The sequence below is a fragment of the Lygodium microphyllum genome, chromosome 23 (genome assembly GCF_053477565.2).
Source record: "Lygodium microphyllum isolate KBCC chromosome 23, Lygodium_microphyllum_v1.1.10, whole genome shotgun sequence".
NCBI lineage: Eukaryota > Viridiplantae > Streptophyta > Polypodiopsida > Schizaeales > Lygodiaceae > Lygodium > Lygodium microphyllum.
The window spans coordinates 49,154,591-49,172,229 of record NC_141157.1 but is presented as its reverse complement, the minus strand read 5'-3'; the positions used below and the strand labels follow the sequence as shown (position 1 = coordinate 49,172,229).

The following is a 17,639-nucleotide window of genomic DNA, read 5'->3' as shown; positions in this document are numbered from 1 at the left end:
AGCAGGTGCGGCTTGTTCTAAAGGGTTGTATTTTTAGCCCTCTACAATGCATATCTATAGAAGGTGCTCGAAAACAAGCCGCACCTGCATTGTAGAGGGCAGTGAGGGGCCAATCGAGTGAGACTCTAAATAGTTCTATATTACGATATTTGATATTTTTATCAACTAGCCTTAGTTACAAACGAAAGGTTCATAAAAGAGGGGTAGTGAGGGGCCAATCGAGTAACACTCGAGGATGCATTGCTTTAGGTTTTATAAAATTTAAAATATAAAAAAATTTACATGGCTCAATTGTTTGACTTAAGTGATTTAAGTTAAGCTCATCTGTAATTTTAAAAAATTCATATTATATTGTTAAGTGACTAAAAAAGACATATCTTTCTTGTAAAATTATCACTCAATTGGGGTGGGGTGTATTTTCCTTTTGGAAGGTGCTACTTTATTGGCCCCTTTACCCTACTGCTCCATGTAGATGAAGCTTGATGATTTGGACTCCGTGGGTCAATTGGGGTTGCCCCTCTCATATAGTTGGTGAAGCCGAGTTGATTCGAGGATGGAGGTATTAGCTCACTGAGCCCCACTCTATCTATACATTAAAGTTGCCACAGTTATCATACCGATCGGCCATGGCGCTACTTTATTGGCCCCTTTACCCTAGTGCTCCATGCAGATGGCAGCTTGATGATTTGGACTCCGTGGGTCAAATTGGGGCTGCCCCTCTCATATAGCTGGTGAAACCGGGTTGATTCGAGGATGGAGGTATTAGCCCACTGAGCCCCACTCTATCTATACATTAAAGTTGCCGCAGTTATCATACCGATCGGCCATGGTGTTCCTTGTAGCCTCGCTGGTGCTTCTGGCAGTGCTTGCAGCTCTCTTCACCGTCGTCTCCTTCGTGTGCTATCCTCGCCCTACGCGCATCCCCTTCCGCAGCCGCCATGTCCTCATCACAGGTGGATCCAGCGGCATCGGCCTCGAGCTCGCCAAACTCGCCCTCCTCGAAGGCGCCTCTGTGTCCATCATGGCTCGCGATCTCGCTCGCCTACAGGACGCGAAGCGCTCCCTAGAGAAGGATACAGGCAAACAAGTGAGCGTCTACAGCGCGGATGTGAAGAATTTCGACAGCCTCAAGGCCACCGCCGACAAGATTGGGCCTCTTGACATCTTGATCTGCAGCCATGGCGTGTCCGTTCCCAAATCCCTGGAAGATTCCTCCGTAGATGATTTGAACCATGTGTTGGATACCAATCTGAGAGGTACCTTGCATGTTGTCAAAGCTTTGCTGCCTCTTCTAAAGCACCGAACAGAAGATCCTTATCCTGCCTGCATTGCCCTCGTGTCTTCACAGGCCGGTCAGGTACATCACAATTTTACATATTGTCTCTGGACCTTACTTCCTTGTTGTCTTGAGAAGCAGTGTAGGCTTTGTTTTTATTGAACATGTCCCTTGTTCATTGACCGTTTCCCAGTTTCACCAGTCTGTACCCGCTTGTTCAATGACTGTTTAATAGTAATTGTTGCATGATTTGCCTTCGAGGTCCCTCAAATTCATACACACAATTACGTTGGAGTGAAAAATGTATGCTTTGTTGAGATATTGGCAATCACACCCAGCTTAGCTGCTTTGTACGAAGGAGTGTGGGCTCAGGATGCAAAATCCCATATGCTCAGTGGTAGAAAGTGTAGCCCAATCTATCCCTATAAAGTATCATACTTGCTCTCTTTTTTAATGCAATGTCATAGTACTTTTGTCCTTCCAACAAAGTATTTGTGTCATTATCAACACACAAGACTTTGTTTATGAGTCCAAGTCTTAATCTTGGAACCTAATGCACTTGTGTGAAAGTCAATCTTAATGTCTATGTCCTCATGAGCTCACTCTTCCTCTTTCAATCTCCATAGCCATGTCCTAGATCCATGTATTTTCATATGCTTGTCCTGTGCTATAGTTGTTAGAACCTTGGATAAGCCTGGATATATATGATGGAGATCCATTCGCAGTATTTGCTATCATTTGCAATGGCAATCATTCACAGAACTTGATTCAGCTATGTGCTACTTTGATATTTCACCAATTGATTTTAAGCAGGGTTTCTTTATTGCTCACGACGAAGAAAATTGCCTCCAAATAGCCTTAGTCACCCTATTGGAAGTGGTCTATTGGGAAAGCCTTGCCTAAGTGGCAACCTCATCTCAAGATGACAAAGCAACAGGGAAAGACCTGACAACAAAACTAATGTCATGAACACTCATGCTTGTGCACCTTGATCCATGTGCTTGCCATTCGGCTTTGCATTTTTGTTAATGGTGGTTGATGATGATTACCAAAGAAGGCATTGGTCAATAGAGTAAGATCATTATGATTGTGTAGTGTTTTGCCTTAAATGGGCCGTTGGGCCATAGTCGCATGCAATCAAAACAACAATTGGCAATGGCGGAGTCTACCACAATGGAAATGGCTAAAGAATAGGAAAAGGAAATAACTAGAAAATGATTGAAAATTGTGAAACATGTATACTTGTTCACTCTTCATGATGCAAAGCTGAAAACTTTGAGAAGCAACTAACATAACTTCCAAAGGTAGTGAGAAACTGAGCGATGGAAACTTGTGCATGACACTTGGGCCAAATATTACAAAACAGGGAAATGGAAATGACGATGAAAACTCATAGGAAATGGAGTTTTTGAGTGAAAAGGCTAGAAAACAATAGTTTTTTGTGACTTTGCCATGGGAAGATGATACTTGTCCAACATTAGTTCAACTTGTCACATTGTCACACGCTTGCCTTGCTAGCGGATTGGTGTTGGCCAAGGGTGTTGGAAATCAGAGTTGTAGCATTGGAATGTGTGCACAAGAGGGAGAAGAGAGCTCAAAGTACAAGAACAAAATCTTGCTTACTAAGTTGCTTAGAATACAACTTGGATATACTCTTCTACACATGATAGTGACCTATAGGCTGTTTATATAGCCTTTGCCAAGCTAGGGTTAGGGTTTTCCTTGCCCCTAGGGCTATTCACACTCATCTGTCCTTATACTCCCTTGCTTATAGTGGGTTCCTATGTCTGTCTTCTAACACCCCCCCTCAATGCCAAGGTGGCATTGGATTACAAAGCATGTAAGAGGTTCCCCCCCTTCTTGGGATGTCTTTATAAATCTGGCTTACAAGGTTGTTTTAGGTATATGATTTAAAGAGTCAAAACAGTCGATCTTCAGATGGATTGGAGGCATAGTTGGCCGCCAATTCTTTGGGTATATTAGGAGTGTTGGGACATTTACTAGTGATATACCCTGTCTTCTTGCATTTGTTACATTTCATCTTCTCAGGATACTTCTTCCAGCAGTTGTTTACAAGATGTCATTTTTTCTTACAGAAAGAACATCTAGTGAGAGCTGTATGTACCAATACTTGATCACGGGAAGTTGAAGTTGCTTGACTGTTGCTGCTTTCTTTGTGGTTCCTCTTTTCTTCATCCAAACAGGATTGAATGGTACTTGCCAATATAGGATCTCGAATGTTAGTGAGAGTGGTTACAAGAGTAGGAAACACCTGTTTTACAGCTTTTAGGAGAATAGCAATAGCATCTTCTTCATGTATTGGAGCTTGTACAGAGGCAAGCTGTGCCATAAGTCCCTTCATATGGGAGATGAATTTTCCCAAATCTTCTCCTGATCGATATTCCAAGCTAAAGAATTCAATTTTAAGGAAGATTTTAGTATTTTTACTAGTGGCTCCATAGAGCTTTTCAAGCTCATCCCATATTTCTTTCGCAATGTTTAGTTGATCAACATGATGAATCAGGGATTTATCTAAGCGTAACATTATAATTGCTTGAGCACATTGGTCATCCTCTATATCAACTAGATTTGCAGAGTTTACAGCTCTACTGCCTTGAATGAGAGGCCAATACCTTCTCTCCATCATTTTGTATTTTATAAGTACCTGCCATGGGTGGAAATCTTTGCCATCAAACTTTCGAATTTGAGGATGGACATCAGCATATGTTGTGGTCATTGGAAAGGTCTTACCACTTGTTAGGACAAGGGCAGTGTTTAGTCCCTTACAAATTTTCCACTGAATGCGGAAGCAAATTAGACAATTTGAAATCAAAGTTGTAATGAAGAGAAAGACTGAAAATCATATAAATGTAATATTTCAAAGTATGACTGTGGTGGTCATTTCTTATGTGCAAACTTCTTCCGAGGTTTAATAGTCTTTTTAGGTTTTAATGAAGCAAACCTAGACTGGACTTAAGGCTCCTTCTTGTGGTATGGCTTAGTAGATGAAGCTTGGGTTGAACAAGGTTGGTCTATGATCTCAATGCTTGTTGTTGATGATTCCGAGGAGAGTACAATGACACTCAATCCTTTTGATTTCATTGACCAATGTACTTGAAACAAAGTCACTCACGGTAGGCAATACACTTCTAGTGTATGATGGTCTATGTGTTTATAATTGTACACATAACCTTACAACAATATACGAAGAGAAATAAAAAAACTCACTAGATTTTAGTGAATGCCTAGCAAGCAAATGATTAGATGATTCATGATTAGTGTTTAGAAACACTAATGTCAAGCTTAGTGAAGTACTTGAATGGAACCCGGTTGGAAGTCGGCTTCCCAATGTCCATTGAGCATGTCCAAGAGCTTTTGAATCTGGAATAAGCTTCAGAGATTATGCTTCAGTGATTAGAATCACTGTTAATGAAGCTCAGAGTGAAAAAATGACAAAATGTCAAGCTTAGAGCTTGCTGGCTATGGCTACCACAAAACACATAGTTAGGGTTTGGCTTGTAGCAGCCAACAGAGGTTGAATTTCTCAGAGCCCTCTTAGGGGTAGATGGCCCACTAGGGGGGCTAAAAAAGCCCTATGGTAGCCACCATTAATGCACCTCCTACAACCCGTGTTTCAACATGAGGTAGTCGCCTGCCCAGAACTGTGCCGTTCTGACTTAGAACGTAATGCCATCCTTTTGCGCGTCTTATTCCACGGTCTATGGTGATAGGCAGCTGCGCCTTGAGATGTGGAAGAGTTCCTCAGAAGGAACCAAGAGCTGATATGGCCTCCTTTGTCCTCCCCAAGTCCTCTAATGGAGGTAGGTTGCAGGCAACTATGGAGAAAAGAAGGATAAGATGAAGGAGATGATAGCTCATGTGCACTTAGTGGTAGCTGAGGGTATAGGAAGCTGAGGGGATCAGAGGAGGCTCTGATACCATGTTGGAAATCAGAGTTGCAGCATTGGAATGTGTGCACAAGAGGGAGAAGCGAGCTCAAAGTACAAGAACAAAATCTTGCTTACTAAGTTGCTTAGAGTACAACTTGGGTACACTCTCCCACATATGATAGTGACCCATAGGATGTTTATATAGCCTTTGCCAAGCTAGGGTTAGGGTTTTCCCTGCCCTTAGAACTATTCACACTCATCTGCCCTTATACTTCCTTGCTTATAGTGGGTTCCTATGCCTGTCTTTTAACAAAGGGAAGATGGTATTTGCCTAGCATTAGTTCAACTTGCTGCATTGCCACATGTTTGCCTTGCTAGTAGATTGCTGTTGACCAGTTTGCCATATGGCAATTGCTAACATCAACACTTCTATTGTTTGCTTGCTAGGTGACCATGCTACCCATCCCTTGTGTTGGTGGATTAATGACGACCTTAATGTGAGCGGTGCCTAGGTTCATTATATTTCCCCCATTAGCGGTGCGGTTGTTTTCAAAGGTCAACTTGAATCAAGATCATCCAACCACATTGCCTCATGCATGGAATAATCATTTGTTGCCTAACATCCCCTCTCAACTCAAAAACTCTAGCCAAGAGGGACTGCAAAGCTTAGCTTGGTCTCAAAGTAGCTAGGGCATTGGACAAAGGATGCACATCAGCTGCCTAATGGCCTACCAAGGCTACAGAGGCAATTAGAAAGTACCTCTATTTTACCCCGAGAGTTCCCATCCCAAAGTAGCAAGGGGATTAGTCAATGGGTGCTCGTCGGCTGCCCAAGAATCTACCAAGACTATAGAAGTGATAGTTTTCTTTCCTTAGGAGCCCAAGTATTTTTTATGGACTTTTATTCTTCTTTTCTTTTGATTTTTTTAAAAATCGTCAAATTTTCTTTAGTATGTGTCCAATGGAAAAGGAATGGTTAGCTCACATGCTTGTCAATAGGGAAACTATTCAACCGCCCACAAGGGTGTTGATAATGAAGTAATGGTGAAGAGGTATGTAGGTGACTAAACCATAGGTGGAGACTACTCAGGATTTGAAGTGAGCAAGGTGCTTATGGGTGCTGTGCGCAATGAGATGCATAGAGTAATGCTACATGATGCAAATAAGAATGCTCATGCAATAAGGTGCCACTTGGATAGTGTCCCTTGTGGGGGAAAATTTTCACTTGCCCAAGCATATTTTTACAAAGATGATGATGATTATGCGATGCAAAGGCTAAGTACAATATGGAAGGGATGTTGATGTCGAGAACAAGAAGACAATGCCGAAACGTGAATATACATAATACAAGCTGTATCATTACAAGAGATGTTGTCTTTGATGAGAGGGACATTGTGTAGTCCACTGTATCGACCAATTCCTTTGAGCCTATCTCTCAGCTTGCACTTTTTGAGATTGTGCTGTTTGAGCTTGGTCTTTTACTCACTCTTGACTTGCCAATAGAGTCTTTGACTCTTGGGCCCCCTTCTGTGGATGCGTTACCTTATTGGGACTAGCGTACTATGCAAGATTTAGGGATCCTTCCATTAGATACAATCTTGGAGAGACCCAAAAGATTTGCTAACATAGTTACCAGGAATGGGGAACGGAACCCCTTGGAACAGGGGAAACGCCCAAAGTTAGGGAACAGGAACTGAGGGAATGACACACACACACACACACACACACACACACACATATATATATATATATATATGAGAGAGAGAGAGAGAGAGAGAGAGAGAGAGAGAGAGAGAGGTCACACACACACACACACACACAATCAACACTTAGCATCTAGAGATATGAAGACTTGAAACACATAGAAATGCCTTTAATAATTTGATCACAAAATCATTGACCAATTATATGGTATTATGCGTAGCTGATTGTGATGCCCTTGTATGCACTTGCAGGATATGCAGATTACCAAGGTTGATGGATTGATGTACTCTTGTGAGTTGATGATGGTGTCACTCAGACTTGGATTGTAGACTTTGGTGCCTCTTTTCATGTTGATGGATTGATGTACTCTTGTGAGTTGATGATGGTGTCACTCAGATTTGGATTGTAGACTTTGGTGCCTCTTTCCATGTGACTCCTTGCTTGGAGTGTTTTGGTATGTTCAATGCAGGCATTTATGGAAAGGTGTATCTTGGAAATAACCATGCTTGCAGTATTGATGGGATTAACACAGTACACTTGTCTTTAGACAATGGTTAAGAGCTTGTGCTAAAAGATGTTAGCTGGCATTAAAAAGAGTTTACTATCTGTTGGTTAGCTTGACTTGCATGGCTACACCACACTGTTTGGTGGTGGTTGGTGGAAAGTGAAAAAGGGGTCCATGCTGATTGCAAAAGGAACCAAGAAGAGCACTTTGTATTGTTTGCATTGCAAAGCCTTAAATGACAAGTTTCTTATAGTTGCTGAAATTTGCAGCCACTTGGAGTTATGGCATAAGAGATTAGGCCATATGAGCCAAAAAGGACTTGATGTCCTTGCCTCTTTGAAGAGGGTTCATGGAAAAGGCTCTAAACATGACTTTTATAAGGAGTGTCAGTTTGGAAAGCAAATTAAAAATTCCTTTTACTCTGGTGTCTCTCGTAAGTCCAATGTCTTGTATGTAGTGCATTTTGATGTATGTAGTATGCTCGTGAAATCGTTGGGTGGTGCTGCATATTTTGTCTTCTTTATAGACAACTGTTCCAAGAAGATTCGGATGTACTTGTTGAAAAAGAAAAGTGAAGTGTTTGCTGTTTTTAAAACTTTTTATGCATTTGTGACCACTCAGACAGGTAGAAAGCTGAAATCCTTGAGAACTGATAATGGGGGTGAGTTCACATTGATTGAATTAAGTCCTTTTGTGACTTGCATGGTATTAAGAGGGAGCTTACAATCCCTTACAATCCTTCTTCAAATGTGGTGGTGGAAAGATATAACAAGACTTTATGTGAAAGAGTGCGGTGCATGCTGTCCACTGCTAATCTCCCTTCTTGCATTTTGGGGAGAGGCACTCAAAACCGCGGTTCACATTTGCAACCACTCTCCAAATAGATCCTTAAATAATGGCATCCCTGAGGAGGTTTGGTCTGGCAAATTGGCCTTATATGACCATTTACGCATATTTGGGTTTGATGCTTTTGTACATATTAGGGATGAGCTGAGGAACAAACTCGACCCAAAATCCACCAAAGGCATTTTCATGGGCTATGGTAATGAGGGTGAATTTGGCTACAAAGTGTGGTTACCTCAGTCCAAGAAAATTATTCATAGTCGTAATATTGTGTTTAATGAGGCATAATTGTTGAAAGGCGCTTTAGCCTCTAATGAAGATATGAAAAATGTGAAGTTTCAGAGTTTGCAGCCACCCATTACTTCAGAAAATGGGCATCATGGTGGTGTATCACAGACTGAAACTGATGATTAGCCGGTTATTTTTGAACTAGATGATGATGGATACCAAGTAGAAGCACAAGGAGGTCATGGATAGCAAGATAGACTTGTGATTATGAAAATGCAAGTGCTGGAAATGAAAATGAAGGTGTTGTACAGCATGAACAACATGTTGAAAATGGCTTACAGCAGCCAATAAATGCTGAAAATAATATACCTCTAGATGTGGACCCAATTCCTGAAAATGTTGATCATTAGGTACGCAAGTCTACACGCGTAATAAGGCAATCACATAGGTGTGACCCCTCCTTACATTATGTGATGCTTAGTGACGAGGGTGAGCCTCTTACATACAAAGAGGCCAAGTCATGTGAGTTCAGCAGTATCTGGGAGCTAGCTATGCATGAAGAGATTAAATCTCTATATGTAATTGATAATTGGGATCTTGTGTCACTATCGAAGGGAAGGAAGCCACTTCCAAACAAATGGGTGTACAAAGTCAAGATAGTTGACAGGAAACCCAAGTACAAGGCAAGGCTAGTTGCCAAAGGGTATGCACAAAAGGAAGGGATTGACTTCCAAGAGGTCTTCTCATGTGTTGTGAAGATGACCACTTTATGTGTGCTTTTTGCTCTTACTACTGTTTTGGATTTAGAGCTGTATCAAATGGATGTAAAAATAGCTTTCTTGCATGGTGACATCGATGAGAAAATCTACATGAAATAGCCTGAGGGCTTTGTAGTTCCTGGAAAAGAGCAGATGGTGTGTAAACTAAAACACAGCCTATATGGGTTAAAGCAAGCACCAGGGCAGTGGTACAAAAAGTTTGACATTTTTATGCTATCTCATGAGTTTACACGCAGCCATGCAAATTATTGCTTGTACATGAAAAGGATACAGATGGCAGCCCCATAATACTTGTTTTGTATGTGGATGATATGTTACTAGCTAGGAAAAGAAAGACTATCTTGGATGCTCTCAAAAATCATCGGAAATCAGCTTTCTCCATGAAAGATTTGGGGAATGCAGAGCATATTTTGGGCATGAGGATTCATAGAGATAGAATGCAGAAATTGCTGTCTTTATCTCAAGAAAAGTACATTGGAAAGGTACTGGACAGATTTAACATGGTTGAAGCTAAGCCTTTTGGGATACCCTTACCTCCTTATCTCAAGCTTAGCAAAGCCAACAGCCCGAAAGATGACGTGGAAGCAAATGCTATGAAGGGTGTTTCTTATGCATCAGCTTGTGGCTCTCTTATGTATGCTATGGGTGCTACTCGTCCAGACATTACTCATGCAGTGGGAGTTGTTAGCAGGTTTATGTCAAATCCTAGCAAAGCACATTGGGAGGCTGTCAAGTGTATTCTTCGATATCTTAAGGGTACACAGAGAAAAAGTATTTGCTTTGGGCAGGGTACACTTAGTTTGCAGGGTTATTGTGATGCAGACATGGCAGGTGACTTGGACACTTGTAGGTCCACCAACGGGTATGTCTTTACAGTAGCTGGTGGAGCTGTTTCTTGGTGTTCAAGGTTGCAGAACATTGTTGCACCGAGTATCACTGAAGCTGAATACATATTAGCTACTGAGGCTTCTAAGGAAGCTATATGGTTGAGCAGACTTGCAGATGATCTTGGCATGTCTATGGGTATTGCAGTTTTGGGATGTGATAGCCAGCGTGCTGTGTATCTGGCTAAGAATACCATGTATCATTCACGCACAAAGCATATGGATGTGCGATATCACTTTATCAGACAGATTCTGGAAGATGGTCAAATCCCATTGACCAAGATTAAAACACAAGATAATCCTACAGATGTTCTCACTAAAAGTCTAAGCAAAGCTTAGCACAAGCATTGCATTCGACTAGTGGGAGTTGGTTAGCTAGAGGTTTATATCGGACCTTTAAGTGGAAGGTTGTTGGGATAAAGGCCCGGTAACCTCCGTGTATAGTACACGCACATTGTACATGTGAACATACCCTTTACGTTTCCTAAGTATAAATACATTTTATTCTTTGTGTACCAACACATATTGTTAGTACACTCTAATCGACTCGTACTTTCACTCTGCTCACACTCTCTTTAGCCGTCACACACGCTCACTCTTGCTCGATCTCCATCTCTCTTAGTTGTGCCCCTCTTAGTCCAACATATGAGCACTTTGATGGAGCTAGGGATGAAACTGTCCATGCATGATGGTAGTGAGATGCATGATGTTGCAATCTACACATAGGTTGTTGGTTGTCTTATTTATTTTTGCAACATACGTTTGACATACAGTTTGTAGTATCTTAGGTGAGCAAGCATTGCCCCTATGTGGCCGGAGAGGTGGGGAGGGAGGGGGGGAAGAGACTTGCAGCTACACACTTATAGCGATTCAGATTGGGCTAGAGACTTAAACACTTGACAGTCTACTAGTGGATATTTTTTCTTTTTGGACTGTCCATGTATTTTATGGCTTAGTAAGAGAAATCTATAGTGGTTATCTCATCTCGTGAGGCTGAGTATAGGGCAGCCTTTATAGCAATAATTGAATGTGTATGGTTGCGTAGATTGCTAGTTGATCTGTAGGTTTTGTTGAAGGATTCTATACCCATTCTCTTGGACAATTAGTACTATTGCAGTAGCATGAAATCTTGTGTTTCATGCTTGCATGAAACACATTGAAATTCACTACCATCATGTCATAGAGAGATCTTATGCAGGAGAGATTAGCTTGATGTATGTTTCCACATAGGAACATGTTGCAAATATAATCACCATGGCTTTATCACGTCAGAAGATTGAGGATTTTCACAAGTCCTTGAACTTGTTACCCTTTGGTGATTGATGATCCTTGTATCTCATCGCATTGGCATTGCAAGGGGATGTTAGAATTTGCCAATTTGGGGGGGTGCCCCATGTAAGTTGTGTGGTGTAGACACTTATTAAAGTGTCAAAGTATAGACACATAGGAACATGTTGCAAATATAATCACCATGGCTTTATCATGTCAAAAGATTCAGGATTTCCACAAGTCCTTGAACTTGTTACCCTTTGGTGATTGATGATCCTTGTATCTCATTGCATTGGCATTGCAAGGGGATGTTAGAATTTGCCAATTTTGGGGAGTGCCCCATGTAAGTTGTGTGGTGTAGACACTTATTAAAGTGTCAAAGTATAGTGTGTTTAGAACTTTAAAAGTAGTGACACAAGAGTCTAAAGTTAAATTAACTCCAGTTAGAGTTACGGATAGCCTGCCTTACTTAAGACCTATTATACTTTCATTCTATCATTCAAGTACTTGCATCTTTTGAGTGTAGAATTACGACCCTTGCTCTTTGCCTTGTCTTCACTTTCTTACTCGCTCTCTCTCTTCCTCCATTTCCAACAATGGATACGTTTAACAGTTTGCTACCATTGTTTCAGCACAGTACACCCGATTTTGGTCAATTTGAGCAACCTATTTTGGTCAATTTCAGCACCCGATTTTGGTCAATTTCAGCAACCTATTGAGGGTTTACATGCTGAACAATAGCCTAATTTTCAGCCCATTGATTAGGGCATTGCTAATGATGAAGTGGCCGATGAGAGGGCTGCTATTCAGGTACCTAAAACAGTCCCTAGATGGATGTTGGATAGATTATGGGACAGCAAACAGTCCGTTACGCTTCCTGATAGGACTAGAGCAGCCACTTGCCATGCACAGGGTAACTTGGTTGCATAGGTACTTGTAGCTATTGTGTGCAATGAGGAACCTATTTCTTTACATGATGCTTTAGCTCAAAACATAGCTTCTTTTACGCCTTGACAATTGTTCCTACACAAAAAACAGCAAACAAGTCTCTGGTTGCACGTAGCTTCGCTCACTCTAGTCGTGTGTTGATGCGCAACACTCTTGCTTGCACCCAAATGCTGAAAACACGGCCTTTGTGTCATGCCGAATCTTCCTCTTCAAGTCTCTCCATACATAATCAGCCCCTAACACTGCTGTTATACCATGTCAAAGTGCAGCGATGTGGAGGCATGTGCAGGGACTGATAGTAGATGTTGAAAACGGAGAGAACAAGGGTTAATCATGGGGATCTCTCCGTGTGTCTTTGGCTTGACAATCTTTAGAGAATGCATGCCATCATTCATCCACCACATGGGTTTAGGCTGAAGGGTTCAAGCTCAAAATTATTTTGATGGTTATTTAATTTGCTTGTAGCTCTTGATTTTTTAACTCTCACTTGTTCCGCATGAAACCTTATGCAAGTTCAATCCACCATTTCATGAATTCTCAAAAGATATCACGGATGAGCCACATGTAGGCGATTTTTCCAAAGGAGTATTGTAGAGGATTTTGACATAGTTGGTAGTTCGATGGATGATGTTGGTTTGGGACAATATTCTAGTGGGGATAGTTGCTTACAGTACTTTGATCTAACCCGTTGCCCTTTGATCTAACCCGTCGCCCACATGGCAGGGATCACAAATCTGCAAGTCTTGAGTGGATGCAGGTTGAACCCCCATGCACATACATAGGGAAGGAAGACCAAGTTGAGAGAGAGGGTTGATACCAAATCAGTTATACGTAGACCTTGATCAACAGTGAGTACATGAGTGCCTAGCTGAAGTGACTAAGCCAAATATAAATACATGAAAACTAGAGGCAAAAAATCCGATGGAATTGTACATATTGAACTCCAAATGTGCCTGATCACATCCATCTTGCAACTGTAACTTTTGATCCAAAAATCCAGCCTAAAATGAGACAAAAGTCCTGAGTTTTGTTCAAGTATGAGATTTCAAGTCTAGGTATAGGTAGTCTTGCTGATGTGTAGTCCCAATTTTAACGCCAGTAATAAATAGGATGAGCATACATTCCATGGTACTCTTATGAAGCCTATAGTTTAATGCAAGTTTGTGTTTCTCTACAAAAAGTATTACTGTGATTGTGCACAAAGAAGGCACGTAGGGCACAGTGACATACTGGATCAATTGGGTAAGCTAATTCAGCTGTGAAATAGATTATAGAAGCATTGGAAGCATATGAAACTGTATGAAACTTATAAGTATTATTTACCTGTCGTCACATAAAAGGTGTAAACTGAGCATTTTTGATTCATTGTTTTAGACACTATTACATGGTTATCCAAAAAAATAATAACCTTTAATCACTCACTTTAATGCAGGTGGGTTTATATGGCTATACAGCTTATTCTGCAAGCAAGTTTGGTCTTCGAGGAACTGCGGAGGCTTTACAGCAGGAAGTCCTTTGCTACAATATTCGAGTTTCAGTCATCTATCCACCTGACACAATCACACCAGGATTTGAGAAAGGTAATCTGTCCCATTTAAAAGCATTTAAGTGGATACATCTTTTGGTTGATTGGGAGCAACAACGGTTTTCTCCCAAGGACTTACATGATTCACTCATGACTTTGTTTGGATAGAGAATGCTTCAAAACCAGAAATCACAAAGTTGCTTTCAGATTCCTCTAGTGTCATGAGTGCTATAGATGTTGCAAGGAAGGCATTGAATGGCATCAAGCAAGGGCAGTTTTCCATTCCTTGCAACTTTGATGGGTCCATGCTATGCATTGCAACGGCAGGGATGTCTCCTCAACCGTCTGTACTACATGCATTTGCAGAAGTTATGCTGTCAGGGTTGATGCGGATAGTTGCACTTTGTGTGACATGGAACTGGTACCACATTTTGTCAAAGTGGCATAAGAACCAAAACAAGTAAGTCCCATGGCTGAAATTTCTTTTAATGATGAAACCACTCTAATTGAAAAACCATTATAGTAATCTAGCTGTCGGTGTATAAGAATGTTGTGTATGAAATGATACTTTTAGAGCTTAATCTGCTTTTCCACCTGCTTTCCCTCACCAATGTTAATAGTGTGTAGTCAAAGCAGCACCTTCTTGTAATATTAGATTGTTTAGCAGGATGATTGTACTAATATGATTTTCTCTTCTTGTTTTATGTGGTTGGGCTGCTTCAGAGTCAAGTAGGTGCAGAACTCCACGAGCTTTTGGACCTTTTTAATTTGAAAAAGTTGACAAGCATTTTCTCCACGAAATAGCAACTTGCAATGTTCAGTTCCTCCTTGATTTCTGGAGATGCTTCTTCTCAGCAATTTATTCCATGTGGTGGTGAAGCTAATTGCTGTGTTGGATGTGTTAACCATGCCAGTTTTAGTGATGGTGAAGCTAATTGCATGTGATTGTTTCAAAGTTATTTGGCACGCTTCTTGATTTCTCAACTGAAATATTGTAAATTATAAGATTTTTGCAAATTATCCCAATCCAAAACGCGGCCAAGCCAAAACACAGCAAACGGTAACATTTTTGCAAATAGGAACTTAACCGGGTAACAAATGCCTAGAGATTTCCTCAAGAAATGGTGAAGCTAATTATTGTGTTGGATATGTGAGTAGAAGAGCACTTGAAGTGTAGGCTTCAAAATAGCACTCAATTGACCTAATGAAATAGTGGAGGTTGTGGATAGTGATTTTACACACTTCGTTTTTTTATTTTTTATTTTTGTTTTTTTGGGGGTAGGGGGGATTTCTAGTCGGCATCCTTTATTAGAGAACATTAGTACAATGTAATATTAAAGTGTTGCATGGTTTTTACCTTCTCAATGAATGAGTGAGGTCCAACGCTCTTGGCAAAATGTAGCAGGTCTGACTATTTTTAAAGAATGGTTCCTTACATGCTTTTCGATAAGGTTCTGATATATGTACAAATTGCATAGTGCTCAATACATGGAACTCGGGTAAGCCTTGCATTGAATCTATGATATATGTACAAATTGCATAGTGCTCAATACATGAACTCGGGCAAGCCTTGCATTGAATCTCTTGGTATGTAGATGGCCTTAGTTACGGAATTGGGTAGAGTATGTTATAGAATTTGTTAATCAGAAGCATTTGAATTGAAAAGTGTGGAAATAGCCAAATATTGTAGTCAAATAATGTGTCTTATAGAAATATAGGAGGCATCAATTGTAAGTAAGGCGGCTTGCAATTGCCATATTTACCAAATTGAGTTTGTTTTTAGGATCATTTTTCCATACAGTTTTTTCATGTTTCTATTCTTTTATGGGATTCTTCCTTGCTAGTCCAACCTAGTGTGTCAACTTATATACCTCTTCTCTTGCAACTTGTCAATCCAACCTATCCCCTCAACATGTATGCTCATTGATGTAAATGGCAGGAGATGTATACCTTTCGTTGGAACTAAAAAAGTGATTGGTATCAAAGGGCATGTGGAGAATTTCTAGGTTCTTGTCACTCACCATGGTAGAAGAACAATCGAACATCTCTTGCAATTTACTAGTCCAACCTATTGCCCCAACATGTACGCTTGTTGAAGGAAGTGGTAGAACAATTTCACTCTTTTTGCAACTAAAAGAAATGTGGTGGTGGTAAGAAGAAAAAGAAAGAAGAAAAGAAAAAGAAAAAGGAAGACGACTTATTGTGATCCAATGACATGTAGAATGTGTTGACTATGGATAACTTCTAGGTTCTTGTTGTCACTTGCCATGCCTCTTTGTAGTAGGATGTTGATTGTTACACAAGTAGCCATAGGTGAAGGGACATCCATTGGTGTGGGGAAATGAGCTTGCATTATAGGAGGAAGGAAGTGGGAGAAATGTGGAGGACAAAGGAAGACCTTGGACAAGCATATAATGACAAACTTGTTGATGCTTGGTTGAACCCTTTGCCAAGGAAGAGGCATTATCAAATGTAAGCTTGTGCCAATATATATACATTGAAAAGGTTTTTCTTTTCAAGACTAATGCTTTGTGAAACTTGTACATCTTGGATTCACCAAAACAGTGAGATCTTAGAATAGCTAAAATTCCAACATAAGCATCCACTAAAGTTAGCCCATAGCCCATTTAGGGGTTTGCATGGACATGACTCAATTTTAGCTCAGAAGTACCTCTAATTGAGACTTGTAATGAAGTCGGCATTAGACAAAATATAGATACTTCATAGACATGATGGAAATGGTTGTATGATGATGGGCCCATAAGGGCTTAGGAGAAAAATCCAAATTTGTGTATATCATGTATTACAACTTTGATGCACATTTTACTCATCAATTTGCTAAGAGTTTATGACAATTGCAAATGTTACTACTATTTTTCACTTGATTTTGATTCAAGAAGCCTTGTTATTATTTTTTTCTATGAGTTTATAACAATTATAGGTGTTCTCACTACTTTTTACAAGTTAGAACTATCAACCTTAAAAGCTACTTTAGATGGGGATAAAGAACATGGAGCTAATTCATTTGATTTGAGTAAAGAAGAGACCCAATATTAGATTTTTCGCAAGTTTATGTCAACTATAGTCATTATTGTTACTTCTCATGAGTTTGGGTTATCTGATATTGATTGATTGCATAGCATTGACTTTTGGGAAAAGTAACTATGTGAGGGGAAAGTTGAAACCCAAAGCTATAAGCTAGAGAACTAGTTTTGCTATGTTAAGCTTTTGGCGCAGGTCTTGAAGTTAGATAGTCAATTATAGTAGTGTAAGTACAAGGAAAGGCTCCAAAAAACACACTTGGTGTTGCTTGAATTGATGAATACATGTGATGCCAACATTTCTTGCTCCATATTGTTGGAAATTGGTGTAGCTCCACATAAAAAGGCATAAACAATCAAATCATTACCCAAATTAATAGAAAAAGAAATAGATTTGGATGTATAGTGTGTAAAGCTACAAGAGTGCTATGCAGCATGTAGTGGAGAGTTGGTGAGGTTGTAAAGAAAAATATTGTGACCTTACTTATTCACCAAAGTATGTGTCCTAATATATATGATTCAAGTGTACTGATGCTTGTTTCTTTATGCACATAACTTCTCTCATTCACTCTTTCGTGGAACCAATGAAAACTTGCTATGCCCATATTTGTTGCTTAAGGGCATTATGAATGGTGACACAACAAAGAACAAAGCATCAACAGTCACATCAATTGGTAGAGTCAAATGAGAAAAACAATAGTTGTCTATAAATGTTGGTATGTAAAGGCCATTGAATATGTTACCCAA

General features: G+C 40.2%; 1 protein-coding gene across 2 annotated transcripts; it reads left to right on the top strand.

The window, feature by feature from the left end:
- The first annotated feature begins 710 nt into the window (after positions 1-710).
- Positions 711-14,806, top strand: LOC148016155 (3-dehydrosphinganine reductase TSC10A-like). Of its 2 annotated transcripts, XM_087664380.1 has the most exons (4): positions 712-1,357; positions 13,759-13,906; positions 14,020-14,311; positions 14,575-14,806. In XM_087664380.1, the coding sequence occupies exons 1-4, from the start codon at positions 827-829 to the stop codon at positions 14,582-14,584; spliced, it is 981 nt and encodes a 326-aa protein (XP_087520506.1). In that variant the 5' UTR covers positions 712-826; the 3' UTR covers positions 14,585-14,806. The 2 variants fall into 2 exon arrangements, with proteins under 2 accessions (XP_087520507.1, XP_087520506.1); XM_087664381.1 differs by lacking the exon at positions 14,575-14,806 and having other exon boundaries at positions 711-1,357; positions 14,020-14,315.
- The last annotated feature ends 2,833 nt before the right edge of the window (positions 14,807-17,639 follow it).